This window comes from Lynx canadensis, chromosome X (assembly GCF_007474595.2).
Source record: "Lynx canadensis isolate LIC74 chromosome X, mLynCan4.pri.v2, whole genome shotgun sequence".
NCBI lineage: Eukaryota > Metazoa > Chordata > Mammalia > Carnivora > Felidae > Lynx > Lynx canadensis.
Window position 1 is genome coordinate 94,966,375 of NC_044321.2, and position 18,450 is coordinate 94,984,824.

Below are 18,450 nucleotides of genomic sequence, written 5' to 3' on the forward strand. Positions count from 1 at the left end.
GAGGGCGCAGAGGGGAGAAAATCAGGGTGGAAAAGGGGCTTGTCTTTTGCCTAAACAGCACGCTGCCTTGATTGACATTTACTGTTCCAGAATGAGGAAGCAGGACCCTGAGGAACTGAGCGTCCTCACCCGCGATGAGGTGGGATGGATCCTGTCACCTTTGCCTCGTTATGGCTGGCTTCCCCCTATTGCCAAACCATCCGGGCCTGGGGCTCCCAGTCGAGCTCCTCTGTAGAGGTTTCAAAATAGCCTTCTCTGGGCTTCCCGCCGTCGCCTTTGCTACACCTCAAAGGCACAGCCCAGAGCACCTCCCGCTCCTGAGAAACTCCAAATATCTGTGTTTAGGAGAGCCCCTCCGAAAGCCAGGTGATGAGCCATCTCTTCCCTCGACACCAGTGGCAGGCGATCGGGTTCCGCGGGTGGACGGAATTTCCATTTCTGTGGACTCGCTGGCTCTTTCCAACCTGGCTTGTCACCGCACCCGGGGCCCCTCTGGTATCTGCAGCTTTCACATCTCTTCACATGTCCCCACCTCTGCTGTGTGTTGGTCCGGTGATACCCTACGGGGCTCCAGATACGGTCCTCGTATGGCCTGTGACCCCAGTGCCTGGGGACAGAACAGTGCTAACGGGTCGGGCCAACGCTCTGCCCAGGTCACTATTCCGTTTCCGGTTCTAGGCAAGGCGGAAGGAACGCTAGCTTTTGGAGGGTCGATCGCGCGAGATTAGGAGGGGTCCTGGGCCTTTCTTAACTTCTTTATTCGTGAAGTCATGGGACACCTCTTCCTGGTGGTGCGTATTTGCCTGCGTTATCTACAGGAACAACACGTGTTATTGCTGGGCACGCTGTTCCTGCACGTTCCGGTGGCTTGCCTCTCTCACTTCCTTTAGGTCTTGATGCAAAAGCCACCTTCTCAGTGACAGACACCTTCCCTGGCTAACCTATTTAAAATTTTAGCCACCCGGGGGGTTCAGTCGCTTAAGCATCCGACTTCGGCTCAGGTCATGATCTCCCGGTTCGTGGGTTCGAGCCCCGCGTCGGGCTCTGTGCTGACAGCTCGGAGCCTGGAGCCTGCTTCCCATTCTGCGTCTCCCTCTCTCTCTGCCCCTCTCCCCCCCTCTGAAAAATAACTAAACGTTAAAAACAGAAAGTCTCCATACGTGTGAGCAGCTGTTGCTGTTTGGGGCGCTGGTTGTATAAATTTAGAGAGCTGCTAGAGTCCACATGGTTTGGTGAAAAAGTGGGGTGGATTTAGGCAGGAATCCCGCCTTTGAATCAGCTTCGGTTGGCTCTGTAGGCTTGGCCAAGTCATTTCACCTCTCTGAACCTCTTTGGGTTGGTTTGTTTGTTTCCACCTAAAACGGGAATAATAGTACCTTCCCTATCTACCTTACTGAGCTACTGAGACAATCAAATGCACCTATATATGCAAAATCACTTTGTAAGCTACAAATTTCCATGCAACAGCGGCGGGGCTGGGGGCATTACGCCCTCCTTTCATGTGTCAGGGGATTTAAAAAAATATATCACTGGGCTTCAAAAACCTATCTATAAATACTAATGGTGAATTATGGAATAGGCCATCAGGGGTAAAGCAAAAGACGCGGTAAGGAGGCAGTCCTGCCGGACTCTAAATTAACTCTTCATTAGCCTATACGATGTTAGGACTGGCAGCGGCTTAACCCCCACCACGTTCAATAGCAACATTCACCCTGCAGTGGAACTAAAGCCCAGGTGCTTGATCAGCTCGGACCGTAAGCACCTAAGTACTTGATACACCCCTTTCCCAAGAGCGAAAAGCGATTGGGTTGTGTATGCATGGCTTCTCTTTCGCACACTTATTTTTCCCCATGAAAAGCAATATTGAAGAAGAAAGATCTTCTATGGGCTCATCAGGGAATACAGATGAACATGAGCCAGGTTGGGAGAGTGGCGGGGGTCAGGGAAGTGCTAAGCAGGAAGATCCTCTGGTCCAAGGCAGGGGCTAAAGATGGCCGGCGGGGTGGATGAGTCAGGCCCTGTTAGGTCAGACCGTCTGGGCTTGTGTCTCTCTGTGTGGTAAGAGCCGACGTCAAACAGAGTCACCACGGCTCACTATGTCACTGTGTCGCCTGCGCTCTGCAAAGGTATCTGTTCATCCCCATTGCCAGTCTCGCCTCTACTCAAAGGACACAAGCCACTGAACCAGGACAGAGGGCTGTGAGGCCGAAAGAGGAAGATCACTCAGGGGAGTTTCGCTAACCACAACTGAAAGGGACAAAACGCTCAACTCTTCACCCAAGGAAACGTGGAAGACACAGGCTGAGGCAGCGAGGCCTCAGGCAATCCTTCCTGTTCAGCCCCCGGGAGGGGGTGGGGTGGAAGGAAAAAGTGAGCCTGGAGTAAAAGGTCAGCGGTGTCCTTTGAAAAACCTCTCTTTATCATTACTTTTTGCCATTTTAATTATGAGTCCTGGTGTCCTTGAAGGGTAATGTGTTTCCCCCCTGGTACCAGTAGGAGGCAGCAGCTTGGAGAAGAAAATGAAACAGGGAACTTGAACTTGGAAAGACTCCTTGGAGATGGAGTCCTCTTTTCGTCTGACTTTCCTATTTGGAGGATTCGGTTTTGCGCCGAGCTCCTTAGTCGATCCTCAGTGAGAAGGCGGTAGGAGTTGGGTTGGTGGGGAGGCCTCCAGGGATAGACTGCTTGGGGGTCATAATTTATGGGAAGCTTAGAGAAGCCTCCGGGCCAGCATATCTGGTTGGGATGGTGATTCCAGCGATTTCTTGGGATGACGCGGTTGCCACCACCTGTCCCCCTTGTGTTCACCACGGTGAACTAATGAACCAAGAAACATGGCAGAAACAGCCAAGAAACTCTCACGCCTGGGGGTGATAGGAGGTTGACTAGACCACCAAAAATTAGACTTTCTGTCTGCCAGCCCAACGCTTAACGTACTGCAAGCAACCTGACTGAATTCTTGAATTTACTAATAGGAAGTTCATGACACTCCAGCAGGACGAATGTTTAGACTGGTGCTTGGAAATGTTGACTATAAATAATTTAACTCTGTTCACTAGCCTATAAAATGCATAGTTAGCCTACTCAAATTCACAGCAAGAGAAAACTCTGTATCTTAAAATGTCAAAGCTAGCAAAAGGAAGTAAATAATAAAGATTAAGGCAGAGACAGTGAAATGGGGAATAGAAAAAACAATAGAGAAAGTCAATGAAACCAAAAGTTGGTTCTTTGAAGAGTAAAACAAAATCGACGAATCTTTAGGAAGATTTACTAAGACAAAAAGACCGAAGACACAAATCCCTAGAAGTAGAAATGAAAAGGGAAAATGACTATGGACTTTACAGAAATAAAAGGAATTATAAGACAATACTACACATAATTGTATGTCAACAAATTAGATTACCTAGATGAAAGAGATAAATTCCTAGACACATCCAAAGTATCAAAATTGACTCAAGAAGAAATAGAAAATCTGAATTGACCGATAACGCGTAAAGATACTGAATCAGTGATCAAAACTTCCCAACAATAACAAAAAAGACCAGGACCAGATGGCCTCACCGATAAATTTTACCAAACTTTTAAATAGTTAACACCAATCCTTAACAAATATTTCAAAAAAAAAATCGAAGAGGAAACACTTCCTGATTCTACGAGGCCACCACTGTCATGATTCCAAAGCCAAATAAAGGTATCATGAGAAAAGAATACTTTAGACCTATGTCCCTCGTAAATACACACGCAAAAATACTAGCAAACAAGGTCCAACAGCATATTAAGGCAATTGTATAGCACGGCAATCAATTGCAAGGAGGTTTCATATGAAAATCACTCAATGTAATAATATACCATATTAATAGAATGAAGGAAAAAAAAACTACACGATCATTTCAATTGATGTAGAAAAGCACTGTTAACAGGAGTGCCCGGGGTGGCTCAGTGGGTCAAGCATCTGACTTTGGCTCAGGTCATGATCTCATAGTTTGTGAGTTTGAGCCCCATATCAGGCTCTCTGCTGTCAGCACAGAGTTTGCTTCAGATCCTCTGCCCCCCCCCACCCCTCCCCTGCACTCTGTCTCTCTCTCTCAAAAATGAATAAACATTTAAAAAAAAAAAGAAAGAAAAGCATTTGACAAAATCCAACACTTGTTCATACTAAAAACACCTAACAAACTAGGGATAGAAAGCTTATATGAAAAATCCATAGCTGATATCATACTCATTGGTGAAAAACTGAAATCTTTCCCCCTAAGATCAGGAATAAGAAAAGGATGTTTGCTTTTGCCACTTTTATTTGTTCTACTGGAAGTTCTAGACAATTAGGCAAGGAAGAGAAACAAAAAGCATGCAAACTGGAAAGGAAGAAGTAAAACTATCTCCATTTATAAATGGCATGATCTTATACATAGAAAATTATGTATCTACAGATATATATATATATATACATATACATATGAATGGAGACATATATATACATATACATATATATATATGTCTCCATTCATCTGCAGTTAACTGATTTCCAACAAGGGTGCCAAGAACATTAAATGGAAGAAATAATAGTTTTTTCAACAAACAGTGCTGGGACAACTGGATGGTCACATGCAAGCCATGACAACACTGTACGTTAACTAACTTGAATTAAAAAAAAAATGAAGTTAGACCCTATCTCACCCCATATATAAATATGAACTAAAAACGGATCAAAGACCTAAATATAAGAGCTAAAACTCTTTGAAGAAAACATAGGGGTAAATCTTCATGATCGTAAGTTGGGCAATGGCTTCTTAGATATGACACCAAAAACACAAGTATCAAAAGAAAAAATATCAATAAATTTGACTTCGTCAAAATTAAATTTTTTAAAATTTTTATTCTTTTGATAGAATTAGAAGACAACTCACAGAATAGGGGGGGAACGTTTGCAAACCATAGATCTGAAGAGGGTCTAGTATCCAGAATATATAAAGAATTCGTAACTCAACAACAAAAAAACAACGCATTAAATAAAAAATGGGCAAAGGTCTTAAATAGACATGTCTCCAAAGAAGGTATACAAATGGCCAATAAGCACAAGAAAAGATGGTTAACATCATTAGTCACTAGTGAAATACAAATCAAAACCACAATGAGATACATACACTTCACAGCCACTAGAATGACTATTTTTAAAAAATGGAAAATGACAAATGTTGACCGGCATGTGAAGATACCGGAACCCTTAAACATAGCTGGTGGGAACGTAAAGTGGTGTAGCTGCTGAGAAAAACAGTTCGGCGCCTCCTCAAAAGGTTAAATACAGAATTACCGTATGATCCAGCAATTTCACTGCTAGGTATACACCCAAAAGAGCTGAAAACATATGCTCAAACACAAACTTGTATATGAACGTTCATAGCAGCACTATTCATGATAGCCAATAGGTAGATAGGACCCAAATATCCATCAGTGGATGAAGAGCTAAACAAAATGTGGTATATCCATACAATGGAGTATTATTTAGCCATAGAAACAACTGGAGTACTATATACACTTATATGATAGGCAAATCCAGAGACAGAAATCAGACTGGTGGTTGCCAGGGGCTGAGAGGAAAGAGGAATGAATGATGAATGACTGCTTAATAAGTATGGGGGAATCAAAACCATTCGGGACCTAGATGGGAGTGATGGTTGTGAATTAATGGCACTGAACTGTATGCTTTAACGTGATACATTTTTTTGAAGTTTATTTATTTATTTTGGGGGGGGGGGCATGGAAGGGGCAGAGAGAAAGGGAGAGAAAGACTGGCAAGCAGGCTCTGCGCTGTCAGCACAGAGCCTGTCGTGGGGCTGGAACCCACGAACCATGAGGTCATGATCTGAGCCAAAACCAAGAGCCAGACGCTTAACTGACTGAGCCACCCAGGCGCCCCTAACATGATAAATTTTATGTTGTATTTTATGACAATAAAAGTTATCTAATTCAATCCTTCCACCAATTCAGACTAATTTATCTGATTTAGCAGTATTCTGCTGAAAATACTTATAGTCATAGTCTAAATCCATTGGCTGGTGAGGAACCATATCCACCTACCATTTGCCTATGCTTTAATTTTGTTCCTAACTTGACTGGGGTTTTGTTGTTGTTGTTGTTGTTGTTGACATATTTAACTGAAGGCTGCTTCCCTCCATTGGATCTTTTAACATCAAAACAGTTTTGTGCTGACTGGTCAATTATCTTCATTATAAATTACCTTCCTGTTTACTTTTTAGTTCCCAACGTTAATTGTTCTAAATGCTACTTCACTTTAAAAGTCCTAGGGCACCTGGGTGGCTCAGTGGGTTAAGCACCCGACTCGATTTCGGCTCAGCTTATGATCTCATGGTTCATGGGCTCGAGTCCCACATTGGGCTCTGCACTGACAGTGTGGAACCTGAATGGGATTCTCTCTCTCCCTCTCTCTCTGCCCCTCCCCTGCTAGTGTTCTCTCTCTCTCAAAATAAATAAATAAACATTAAATATACATACATATATATATGTATATGTATATTTAAAAGTCCTTTCAAGTTCACTAACAACCAATTAAATTAACCACTCATTAGTTTGAGAACAGAAGTATTGATATGGGTACAATCTACTAATTTCCCAGCTGTTGATGGATATGACTTCATTGACAAACCCAGATGCATAAAATGCACATACATGATCTCTCATGTGTCAAATGACTTTTCACATGGGTGTGTGTCTACCAAACAATACTACATGCCCTAACCCTTGAGATTCTGCCATTCAAAAACACAGAGCCTTTACTCCCATAAAAATCTCCATTGCTGGGGCACCTGGGTGGCGCAGTCGGTTAAGCGTCCGACTTCAGCCAGGTCACGATCTCGCGGTCCGTGAGTTCGAGCCCCGCGTCAGGCTCTGGGCTGATGGCTCAGAGCCTGGAGCCTGTTTCCGATTCTGTGTCTCCCTCTCTCTCTGCCCCTCCCCCGTTCATGCTCTGTCTCTCTCTGTCCCAAAAATAAATAAACGTTGAAAAAAAAAATTAAAAAAAAAAATCTCCATTGTTTTCTTCCCGAAATAACTGAAAACCTCGGCAAACTATTCTTGTTTTCTGAAATACTGTCTTCTGTTGCTCATCAACTAAAGTGCTGATGATTTGGTTTGTAGACTGGGCAGAAAACCACCATGCAAGTCAAAAGTAAAAAATGGCCGCTCCTTCCCCAAACGTCCCCCTAGTGCTCAACTCCAGCGGAAGAGAGTGCAAGCAGACATCACGCCTCCGACCTGTGCCCCACAACCAAACCAAGCCCTAGGAGGGGGCTAACACTCACCTTCTTCATTGTCAAGATCTGCTCTGAAACGTCCTTTGGTGAGCTCTCAGGTGACTCCTCATCAACAGAGATTTCCTCCAAGTCCTTAGAGATTGTGTCAGAACGGATAAGAGGTGGGCTGATGCTTCGTTGGCGTGGCAGCAGTGATGGGCTCTGTTAAGGAGGAGAATAGAAGGAAAAGTTAAAACCTGTGCGCTTTCTTCCAAATTACTGATGCCCTCTTGTTGCTTGATGGCGGAAGGGCTAAGAACGCAAAGTGAGAAAACAAGCCAAGAAAAGAATCTCCCACCTCCCTGGCTTCAGTTCTTATACCTATGCAAGCCGAAGCCCGAGAGTTTTGGTTTGCCCTCTGGGTTGCTGCACACTTCTGCCAATCCCCAAACAAAGACAGAAACTTCAAATTGTTTGTTTGATCAAAATGAAAATTCTGGGCTGCAGGGCTGGTTCCATATCCACAAATCAATCAACATGATATGTCACATTAATAAAAGAAAGGATAAGAACCACATGATTCTCTCAAGAGATGCAGAGAAAGCATTTGACGAAATACAGCATCCTTTCTTGATAAAAACCCTCAAGAAAGTAGGGATAGAAGGATCCTACCTCGAGATCATAAAAGCCATATATGAACAACCCACTGTTAATATAATCTTCAATGGGGAAAAACTGACAACTTTCCCCCGAAGGTCAGGAACAAGACAGGGATGTCCACTCTCAGCACTGCTGTTCAACATAGTGTTGAAAGCAATCAGACAACAAAAAGAAATAAAAGGCATTCAAATCAGCAAGGAAGAAGTTGAAACTTTCACTCTGCACAGAGGACATGATACTCTTTGTGGAAAACCCAAAAGACTCCACCAAAAAACTGCTAGAGCTGATACATGAATTCAGTAAAGTCGCAGGATATAAAATCAATGTACAGAAACCTGTGGCATTTCTAGACACCAATAATGAAGCAGCAGAAAAAGAAATTGAGGAATCAAGCCCATTTACAATTGCACCAAAAACCATAAAATACCTAGGAATAAACTTAACCAAACAGCAAAAGATCCATACACTGAAAACCACAGAAAGCTTATGAAAGAAATTAAAGAAGACACAAAAAATGGAAAAACATTCCATGCTCATGGATTGGAAGAACAAATATTGTTAAAATGTCGATAACTACCCAAAGCAATCCACATATTCAATGCAATCCTTATCAAAATAATGCCAGAATTCTTCACAGAGAGAGAACAAACAATTCTAAAGTTTATATGGAACTAGAAAAGACCCTGAATAGCCACAGTAACGTTTCAGAAGAGACCAAAGCTGAAGGCATCACAATTCCGGACCTCTAGCTGTATTACAAAGCCATAATCATCAAGACAGTATGGTACTGGCACACACAGATCAATGGAACAGAATAGGGAACCCAGAAATGGACCCACAAACACATGGCCAACTAATCTTTGACAAAGCAGGAAAGAATACCCAATGGAAAAAAGACAGTCTCTTCAGCAAATGGTGTTGGGAAAACTGGACAGCTACATGCAGAAGAATGAACCTGGACCACTTTCTTACACTATACACAAAATAAATTCAAAATGGATGAAAGACCTAAACGTGAGACAGGAAGCCATCAAAATCCTACAGGAGAAAACAGGCAACAACTTCTTTCACCTCAGCCACAGCAACTTCTTACTAGACATGTCTGTGGAGGCGAGGGAAACAAAAGCAAAAATGAACTATTGGGACCTCATCAAGATAAAGAGCTTCTGCACAGCGAAGGAAACAATCCACAAAACTAAAAGGCAACTGCCAGAATGGAAGAAGATATTTGCAAATGACATATCTCATAAAGGGTTTGGCTAGTATCCAAAATCTATAAAGAACTTATCAAACTCAACATCCAAAAAACAAATAATCCAGTGAAGAAATGGGCAAAAGACATGAACAGACACTTGTCCAAAGATCTGACATCCAGATGGCAAAGAGACACATGAAAAGATGCTCCACATCACTCATCATCAGGGAAATACAAATCAAGACCACAGTGAGGTACCACCTGTCACGTATCATAATGGCTAACACTAAAAACTCAAGAAACAATAGATGTTGGCGAGGATGTAGACAAAGGGGGATGCTGTTGCACTGCTGGTGGGGATGCAAACTGGTGCGGCCACTCTGGAAAACAGTTATGGAGGTTCCTCAAAAAATTAAAACTAGAACTACCCTACAACCCAGCAATTCCACTATTAGGTATTTATCAAAAAATGCTGATTCAAAGGGGTACACGCACCCCAATGTTTATAGCAGCGCTATCAACAATAGCCAAATTATGGAAAGAGCCCAAATATCTACCTACTGACAAACAGATAACGAATATGTGGTATATATATACACAAAGGAATATCACTCGATCAAAAAGAATGAAATCTTGCCATTTGCAACAACGTGGATGGAACCAGAGTGTATGATGCTAAGCGAAATAAGTCAGTCAGAGAAAGACAAATACGATATGATTTCCCTCCTATGTGAAATTTATGAAACAAAACAGACGAACATAGGGGAAAGAAAGGACAAATAAGACCAAAAGAGAGAGAGAGAGCAAACCATAAGACACTCTTAAATATAGAGAACAAACTGGGGGTTACTAGAGGGTAGGTGGGTGGGGGGATGGGCTCAATGGGTGATGGGCATCAAGGAGGACACTTGTTGGGATGAGCCCTGGGTGTCCTATGTAAGTGATGAATCACTAAATTCTACTCCCCCGCCCCCCCAAAAAAGGGTCAGCCACTTAACTCACTGAGCCACCCAGGTGCCCCAACAATGCATGATTATTAATGAAGGTCTGGAAACGACTAAAATGTAAAGGGAAAAAACAATCCGATCCTGCAGGCACTGTAACATTTTGACATATTTCAGGTCATCTAGCTTGTAAAATTCCCCATTCAAAGAATCTTGGCTGGTTCTTAACTTTAAGCATTATAAAATACTGCATCCTGTTTTACTAAAAAAAAAAAAAAACCACAAACCCACCCAGAATTATGGTGTTCTCTCTCTACTGATGCTAACTATAAATCTTCTTTGAGTCCCATCTTTGTTTTGATTTTGGCCCTATCTTTGGCAGTCCAGTTCTTGCGGAGGTGAGTTTGGGGGTTAGGACCTAGGCTTGGCATCCAAACTACGAGCCTTGCTCCTATCATTCCGGGAATTGTCTGGATCAGATCTTGGCTGTGTCGATTGTTTATCTGAATCCTGTCAAGACTGATTTTTCTAGAGTTATTAGAAAATCTGCAGAACCAGCCCCGAGCAGAACAGCTTTACTAGTTTTCCCAAGGGAATAAAATTGGTCATTTGAGTTTTCCTTGGGCTTCAGCAGACTCACTGAGTTGATTCTAACTTGAAGCTCATGGTACACTTGAATCTGAGGCACTGGTCCCTGCCATGGTCATTTTGACGTGAATCAGAATCCCCGGTTTTATCTTTAATACTGGCTAAGCGTCCACAGCGTGCCGTGCCCCGATCTGAGCATTGGGCCTGTAACAATGAACAAAACAAAAGTTTTGCTGTCATGGAGCGGACGTGCTTCTTTCTGTCATAGGCTCTGCTGCTGTTCAGGACAGATGGACTTCAAACTCTCAAAGCCAAAGAAAGGGGGCCCCGATGAGGATTTTTCCAACGTTCTGCCCCTGGGGTACTCCTGGCCAGTGTCTAAGGTGACCCCTCATTCCTACCAGGCCCTACTGGGAGCTCCTGAGATGAAATCTCAAGAGATTCACCATCCCCGAGCCCAATTCTAATAATAATAACTACAATGACAACTAACTTTTACGGAGGCCTCTACGTTGCTTTCGTCTCGATTATTTCCTTCCTTTTGCTAGCTTTGGGTTTAGTCTGTTCTTCTCTTCCCAGTTCCTTCGGGTGGCGAGTTAGGTTATTGATTTGAGCTCTTTCTCCCGGACAGGGAGGAAGTGCTCTCCAGAGGTGGATTTCATTTGAACCTTGCAACAATTCCTTGAGGCATCTGCTCTTGTGGTCCCCATTTTACAGATGGGGAAAAGCAGGTCTGAGAGATGATATGACTGGCCCTAATTCTCGTGGCGGCACAGCAGGCATTTGAAAGGCCTGCTTGCCTTTATAGCCCATGCTCTTAACCCCTGTGGACTCCTATCTCCTAACTATTAGGGGCAGGAAAGGGATGTCCCATACTCAAGTGCAGGGAGTTTAATTTTTTTTTTTAATTTTTTTTAACGTTTATTTAATTTTGAGACAGAGAGAGACAGAGCATGAACGGGGGAGGGTCAGAGAGAGGGAGATACAGAATCCGAAACAGGCTCCAGGCTCTGAGCTGTCAGCCCAGAGCCCGACGCGGGGCTCGAACTCACACACCGTGGGATCATGACCTGAGCCGAGGTCGGTCGCTTAACCGACCGAGCCACCCCGGCGCCCCAGTCTTGGTATTTCTGACAGAACTGTATACTGGGAGTTCATCTCCCGCAATCTCCCAGGTGATCTGAATGCCACTTAATCCATGACGAATCCTGTCCCTTCAAGGGACCCAGCCATTGGCCAATTCCGTAGTTGCGTTGCTTCTATGCAGCACTGGGTGTCAGGACCCTCAACCGAATGCTGTCAACCACCCTGTCATGTAGGGTTGTCACCTTGGCGCCTAAGGGAAGTCTCCCGTGCGGAGGTCAAACTGGCGGTTGACGGTTCGGGTTCTGTTAATACGCTACCCTGTCTTCAGCCCTGTTTCCCAGAAGAAGGACTAAGGGACTAGGCCAAAGATGTGAGGAGGGGGCCCAAACCAGCCATTCCGGCAAACTTGCCTTTGAGCTATTGCAGCTTTCCCTCCCGGCTTCATTGTGAGAGGAAATGCCTCTAGAAGCCTTACCTTTAATCCCCCCCCCCCCATCTCTGCCATAAGGGTCTCTCTGTTGCTGGGACTAAGAGAAGAGGCCTCCAGGAAACAGGGCTCCCCTTTCTGAACTGGAGAGCTAACCGTGTAGCACTTGGTCACGGACAGAGTAAAACCTTGCTTTGTGAGCATGATTCGTTCTGGTCAGGCGATCAGCCCAAGATCATGGAGCCGGTAAGCAGCAGTCTGTCTGACTCAGCCAACCGTAGTCGGAACAATCCCACTCCATTACCTCAGCGATGTCGGATCCCCCGGCCCAAAGTGCACTTCTGGGTACATATGGGAGCATAGGTCCAAACGTAACTCCAAAGTTACGATGCAGACTACTAGTCCCGGTTCTAGGCAGAGTTCTGGAAACATAAGGTCTCTGTAGAAGAAGGCAAAAAACACAGCGGTCGGACTGCCTGCACATTGACAGTGGGACGCGACCCTAATATACTCGGAGCATTCTTGGGGTGTGTCCGGAGAAGTGAACGTGGTAATGCCCGGCCACACTGCGTGCTGGGCGCTAGGGAAGCACATCATGCATTTACACGTTCTCCATTCTTTACAATAGCCCTGCGGGGTAGAATCAGCTCGAGAAGCAAGCCCAAAGTCCCCCCGTGCTTGTTTTTTGGCAGAGCAGGACTAGGGAACGGAAGAGGAGCAGCCGAATTAGGCACTGAGGCTTGAGTTCACTATTACCTGCAGAGATCTGCCTCTCTGGAGCTCTGGAGAGGGGTAGATTTTATTTGCAGGCTCAGGATCCATCATGAAGATGCTGTCATGGGACAGGGCTTTGCTCCCCATGTTGCTCTTGGCCCTGAACGGGAAGAAAAGGGTCTTGTAAAAGCAGCCCAAGGGCCACAGGAAGTGAAGATACGTGTATATGCATAGAATGATACGTATACCATAGACACCTCAGAAAGAGGGCACATGTGCTGCCACAGAAAGTGTTCCACGAGGGGTGCCTGGGTGGCTCAGTCGGTTAAGCGTCCGGCTTCGGCTCAGGTCACGATCTCGCGGTCCGTGAGTTCGAGCTCTGGGCTCTGGGCTGACGGCTCGGAACCCGGAGCCTGCTTCAGATTCTGTGTCTCCCTCTCTCTCTGCCCCTCCGTAGCTCACACTCTGTCTCTCTCTCTCTCTCAAAAATAAATAAACGTTGAAAAAAAAATTTTTTTAAAGAAAGTGTTCCACGAGACAGTAAGTGAAAAAATAAAGGATAGTATGGTCCCATTTAATACATATGCTTGTATTACATACATACATAGTTCATGATCATAGAAAAAAGTCTGCGAGGATATCCACCAAATAATTAGTGGTAGTTCCCTCTGAGAAATGGCACTGAGGACAGGAGGGGGATTTTAATTTCCTACTTTATGTACTTCTCTATAATTGTGAGTTTTTAAATTACCGACACACATCTTTTTTATATAATAGTTTTGAGATGTGGTTTACGTACCATACAATTCACGCATTTAATGTGTACAATTCAATAGTGGCAGCCCTATGGCGTGGGGGAAAAGACCCTGAGTCTTGCTGTTATCTTTTTAAAAATGTTTATTTATTTATTTGCGGGGTGTGGAGAGAATCCCAAGCAGGCCCCACGCTGAGTGTGGAGCCCAACGACGCGGGGCTCGATCCTTGAGCCATGAGATTGTGACCTGGGCCAAAATCAAGAGTCAGATACTCAACCGACTGAGCCACCCAGGTGCCCCTGAGTCTTGCTTGTTTTGATTTAAAATATCAAATATCTGCCCAGATACTGGAGACTCTCATTCACCAGATCTTTTCCTCGTTCACACGAGGGTTCTGTGACACATGCGTCCTATCCTCTAAGTCCTCTTACACACACGTCCCACCCCACTGTCACCCCCAGATTGCTAAACCCAGAAGGAAATACCTTCTGACTGGGGATTAAGCCAGGTTGATGACAATTAAGCGCTAAGACAAATCATAGAAGTTAGAAATGGAAGGATGAAGGCACAAAAGGCTCCTTTTGGAATGTGGGAATTTATTAAAATTTCAACCAAAGACATCACAAGAAAACTACAAACTAATATCGCTTATGAATATATAGATGTAAAACTCTTCAATAAAATACTAGTAATCCGAATCCAACAGCTGGGGGCACCTGGGTGGCTCGGTCAGGTAAGCATCCGACTTCAGCCCAGGTCATGATCTCTCAGTTCGTGAGTTCGAGCCCCGCATCGGGCTCTGTGCTGACAGCTCAGAGCCTGGAGCCTGCTTCGGATTCTGTGTTCCCCTCTCTCTCTGCCCCTCCCCTGCTTGCACTCTGTCTCTGTCTCTCTCTCTCTCAAAAATAAATAAACATTAAAAAAAACTGAATCCAACAACATAAAGAATGATACACTATTACCAAGTAGATATGATGATGAAAGGCTGAATACTTTCTCCCTCAGATCAGGAAGAAGACAAGGATGTCTGCTCTTGCCACTTCTTTTTTGTAGTTGTTATTGTTAAAGTTTGTCTGTTTATTTATTTATTTAGCTGTAGAACTGATCTATCAGTTCTATCTATCTACAGTCAATATCCTGTCGATCACTCAATAGTGGTATGATTTGTGAGCTCTAAAACACGTCCGTCCGCCCATAACCATCTCCCCCACGGATTTTTTTTTAAGCTTATTTATTTTGAAAGAGACAGAGCACACGAGTGGGGGTGGGGGGCCAGAGAGGGAGGGAGAGAGAGAGAGAATCTCAAGCAGGCTCTGTGCTGCCGGTGCAGAGCCTGAGGTGGGGGCTCGAACCCACGAACCGTGAGAACACGACCGAAGCCACATTCAAGAGCCAGACGCTTAACCAACTGAGCCACCCAGCGGCTCAGGCATACACCTGAGCGTGGAGAAAACCGCCGCCACCCCCCCCTGCCCCCGGGGCCTTGGCTGCCTTGGCGGTGGCCACAGCCCCCCTGAGCTTACCGAGGCTCAGTCTGATCTTCATGAACTGGCTTCAGAGCAGAGATGTTGATGTTGCTGGTGGACAGGCTTGGTTTTAGCTTCCTCCCTCCCCAGGCATCCTCGGGCTCTTTTTTCTTCTTCTTGCCAAAGAAGCTCTTGAAGACTTTAAACTTGGATTTCTTCTTTCCTGGAGGGTAGGAAGGCAAGCAAGGCAGGGTGTGACGGTGGAAGGGAGGGACAGGGGAGGAAACAGGGCCTTTGTGACAAGAACGAGGACTGGGGTGCCCGGTGCCCCGCAGATCTCGGCCTTCGTCCACCCCCCGGCACCATTCATTTGGCCTGTTCTCTTGTTCACAGCTCAGGATTAACGAAGCGGCTGAGTCTCTGGGGAGCCCGGAAGCTCAGGCCCCAGCTTGCGGCCTTTGGGCCGGCCTCTAAGCTGGCACAACTCACCGGGCATCAGCCCGCCTCTCTATCTCCCCCACCAGCCCACACCTCTTTGCTGACCTAAGACGTTCATTCATATGCAGCAGTTATTAAGCCAATAATGATGATAATAAGCAGCACCGGGCATCCGGAATCATGGCAATCCAGTTGAGGACCCCCGGAGTCCCTGGCGGGGGCTGCTTCTGCCCTAGCTTGTGTGTGAAAGGGTGCAGCCCCACGGGGTGAGCGCTGTCGGGAGCGGCGCAGCCCTGGAGGCCGTCCTCAAGGAGGCGGGTTATGAGGTAGGGAGACGGCTGGGGATTGGGAAGAAAGGGCCACCAGGGAGAGAAGCTGCCCGTGCCAGAGGCATGACAGAGTCAGACACCAAAGGGTTTTGCAAGGGGTGCGTGTGTGCGTGCGTGCGTGCGTACAAGCGTGTGGGCGTGCGTGTGTTACGTGCACTGTGTGCGTTCGCCGATTACTGCCAGTGGGTTTGGATTATCGTCAGGGCTCCTGCCCTCTGCACACGCAAATAACTGGAAGTTTGCTCGATCTACAATAACTACCAGGGTAGCAGCGCGGAATGGGAGCTGTCGATGCTCCTAAGGCTGTTTGGGCTTTTGTTAGTCTCCTAACAAGCACATGTGCCTTTATCGGGGCTCAGCAGGAGACGGGCAAGGACAGGGGAGTCCGAGCTGCAGCCTTCAGGGGGAGAAATCAGCTCTTACTGCTTTCGCATGCAATCGTTCACCAGCGTAGCTGTCTCATCCCAATTCCTAACAATCTGGTGTCTGGAAGGCCTATTGCCAGCATAGCAATGCTGGGCTGGCAGGGAAGGGTCTGGGCAACGGGGTGGGGGGTGGGGGGTGGTCGATGGGGCTGCCACTAGAAAGGCTTAGTGATGTAATGGAAAGTACCACCCAAGAGCCAGAACACTCTGGAATCCTCGGTTTGGCCCTGCTATCGGTTAGCTCTGTGACTTCGGATAAGTGACTCAACCTCTCTGGAACTCTACAGGGAAAAGAAGGGATCACACTAATCAGCATCTCCCAAAGTGTGTTCAGAGAGCTGTCGTACGTTATGTCTATTGCATGAGAAAGGGATCTGTGGTCCGGTCGTTCTGGAAAACGCTGGATTAGATGAAGTTAAGAGCTCTGCTTTCCAACAAGACTTTTCTGGAACTTCAAGATGCCCACGTGTACGGTGAAGCTCTAAGATACTGGGCAACAGCGTTGTCTCCCAAGTGCAAAGAAGCAGAATGTCTGGCAAAACACACTGGCTGAACTAGGGTTCCTTCTAGCTCTGAAACTCTATGGCCTATTTGCATACCGATTACTCCCAAACCCGCCTATTAGAAAGGTTTCTAAACTTCAAGGCCTGCCTTAAGTCCAGTGTGCCACCAATCACGACAATGAACCCTTCTCTCTGCACACCTAAAGCTTGACTGTTGGCCCTCCAAGTTTTACATCTGAATGCTCTCTCATCTACTCATCCATCCATCTATCCATCCATCCGTCCATCCATCCATCCATCCAACAAATATTTAAGACCAAGCACTCACTATGCTTTGGGTATCAATGAGAAAGGAATGAGATATAGTGCTGTGTCTTAGCTACTGTCCCCGACATCAAGACTGTAGGCTGGCCCTCGTCGGCATCTTCTTTAGCATCCACCACAGCACAAGGCACACAGCACCCAAGGGACAACTGAGTCCTTTGAGGGGTGCAGAATACCAACACAGCTTGTCACTTCCCTTAAATTGAGATCACTGAGCAGAGTCATCCTTAAGCATCCTATAAGTTAAACACTGGCCCTTGCCGGGGTTGATATAAATTGTAGATAATGTACGTACAGAGCTTAACATAGGATCTGGCATGTTGCAAGTGCTAATGAATGTGGCCTAGCGCTAGGGAATCAACGATCACTCGTTTCTTTTCTAAAAACTTTTTTTAACGTAAGCTCTAAGCTCAGTGTGGGGCTCGAACTCATGACCCTGAGATCAAGAGATGTATGCTCTACCGCCTGAGCCAACCAGGTGCCCCAATAATTACCTGTTTATTAAGGCCAGATTCAATTCTATCTGTAGAACTGATCTATCAATTCTATCTATCTACGGTTAATATCGTATCGATCACTCAATAGTGAACCGTACGATATGCATGATTAGAAGCAGAAGCCAGCATGGGGTGGGGCAAGAAGACTATAGGACTGTTTGCTTGATCATCAACGCTTCAGTAATTTCCGTTTGCGATGGCTCAGGCAATTTCTCATCTAATAGGATGTGCCTAAATAGGGTCACGGTTGGGACCACCTTGGCAAATCTACCTACAGACAGAAAGAATAAAACATGAAGATATAGCAGGAAACGTAATTTTTCCAAGCTTGCGTCTGTAATTGTTTCAGGAAATAATGAAACTAATTTCTATGATAAATTAATAATCATTAAATAATAAGTTATTTTCAATGATGCGTGGCCTCATTGAACATTCAGTGCGAAGGTGCTGAGGAACATGCTGTACAGTGGAGGCTGGCTCGAAAATGACCGATATTTTGTCCTCTGGCCTCCTCTCTTGATCTCCCCGTCCCCGAATGATTTCTAAAATTGATTCAATAGTGAGATTTTTATGAAAAATCCTCATTACTACATTATACCAATTGTTATAACCAGTTCTTTGCCGGAAAAGGTTTACCAACTGGACCTTGGGGGGGGGGGAGGGGCGGGCAATGCCCTTATCTGTGGCATCTGCCCATTGCTCTGGTATAAATACTCGCACCGAGGTCAAGGGCAAGCTACCACATGCCATTTGGGAACAGATGTGCACCGTCTCCCGAACCAGAGTGAGCCAGCCCCAACTGGCTAAATAATTGCTGCCCAGTAAGGACGGACTGGCCAGCGTCCCCTCACA

General features: G+C 45.5%; 1 protein-coding gene across 1 annotated transcript; it reads right to left on the reverse strand.

The window, feature by feature from the left end:
• Nucleotides 1-185: 185 nt before the first annotated feature.
• On the reverse strand, nt 186-15,578 carry LOC115506867 (acrosomal protein KIAA1210). Its single transcript, XM_032592075.1, has 6 exons — nt 15,572-15,578; nt 15,140-15,305; nt 12,904-13,021; nt 12,452-12,586; nt 7,317-7,469; nt 186-335 (listed from the first exon to the last, which is right to left on the reverse strand). The coding sequence occupies exons 1-6, from the start codon at nt 15,576-15,578 to the stop codon at nt 186-188; spliced, it is 729 nt and encodes a 242-aa protein (XP_032447966.1).
• Between the last annotated feature and the right edge of the window lie 2,872 nt (nt 15,579-18,450).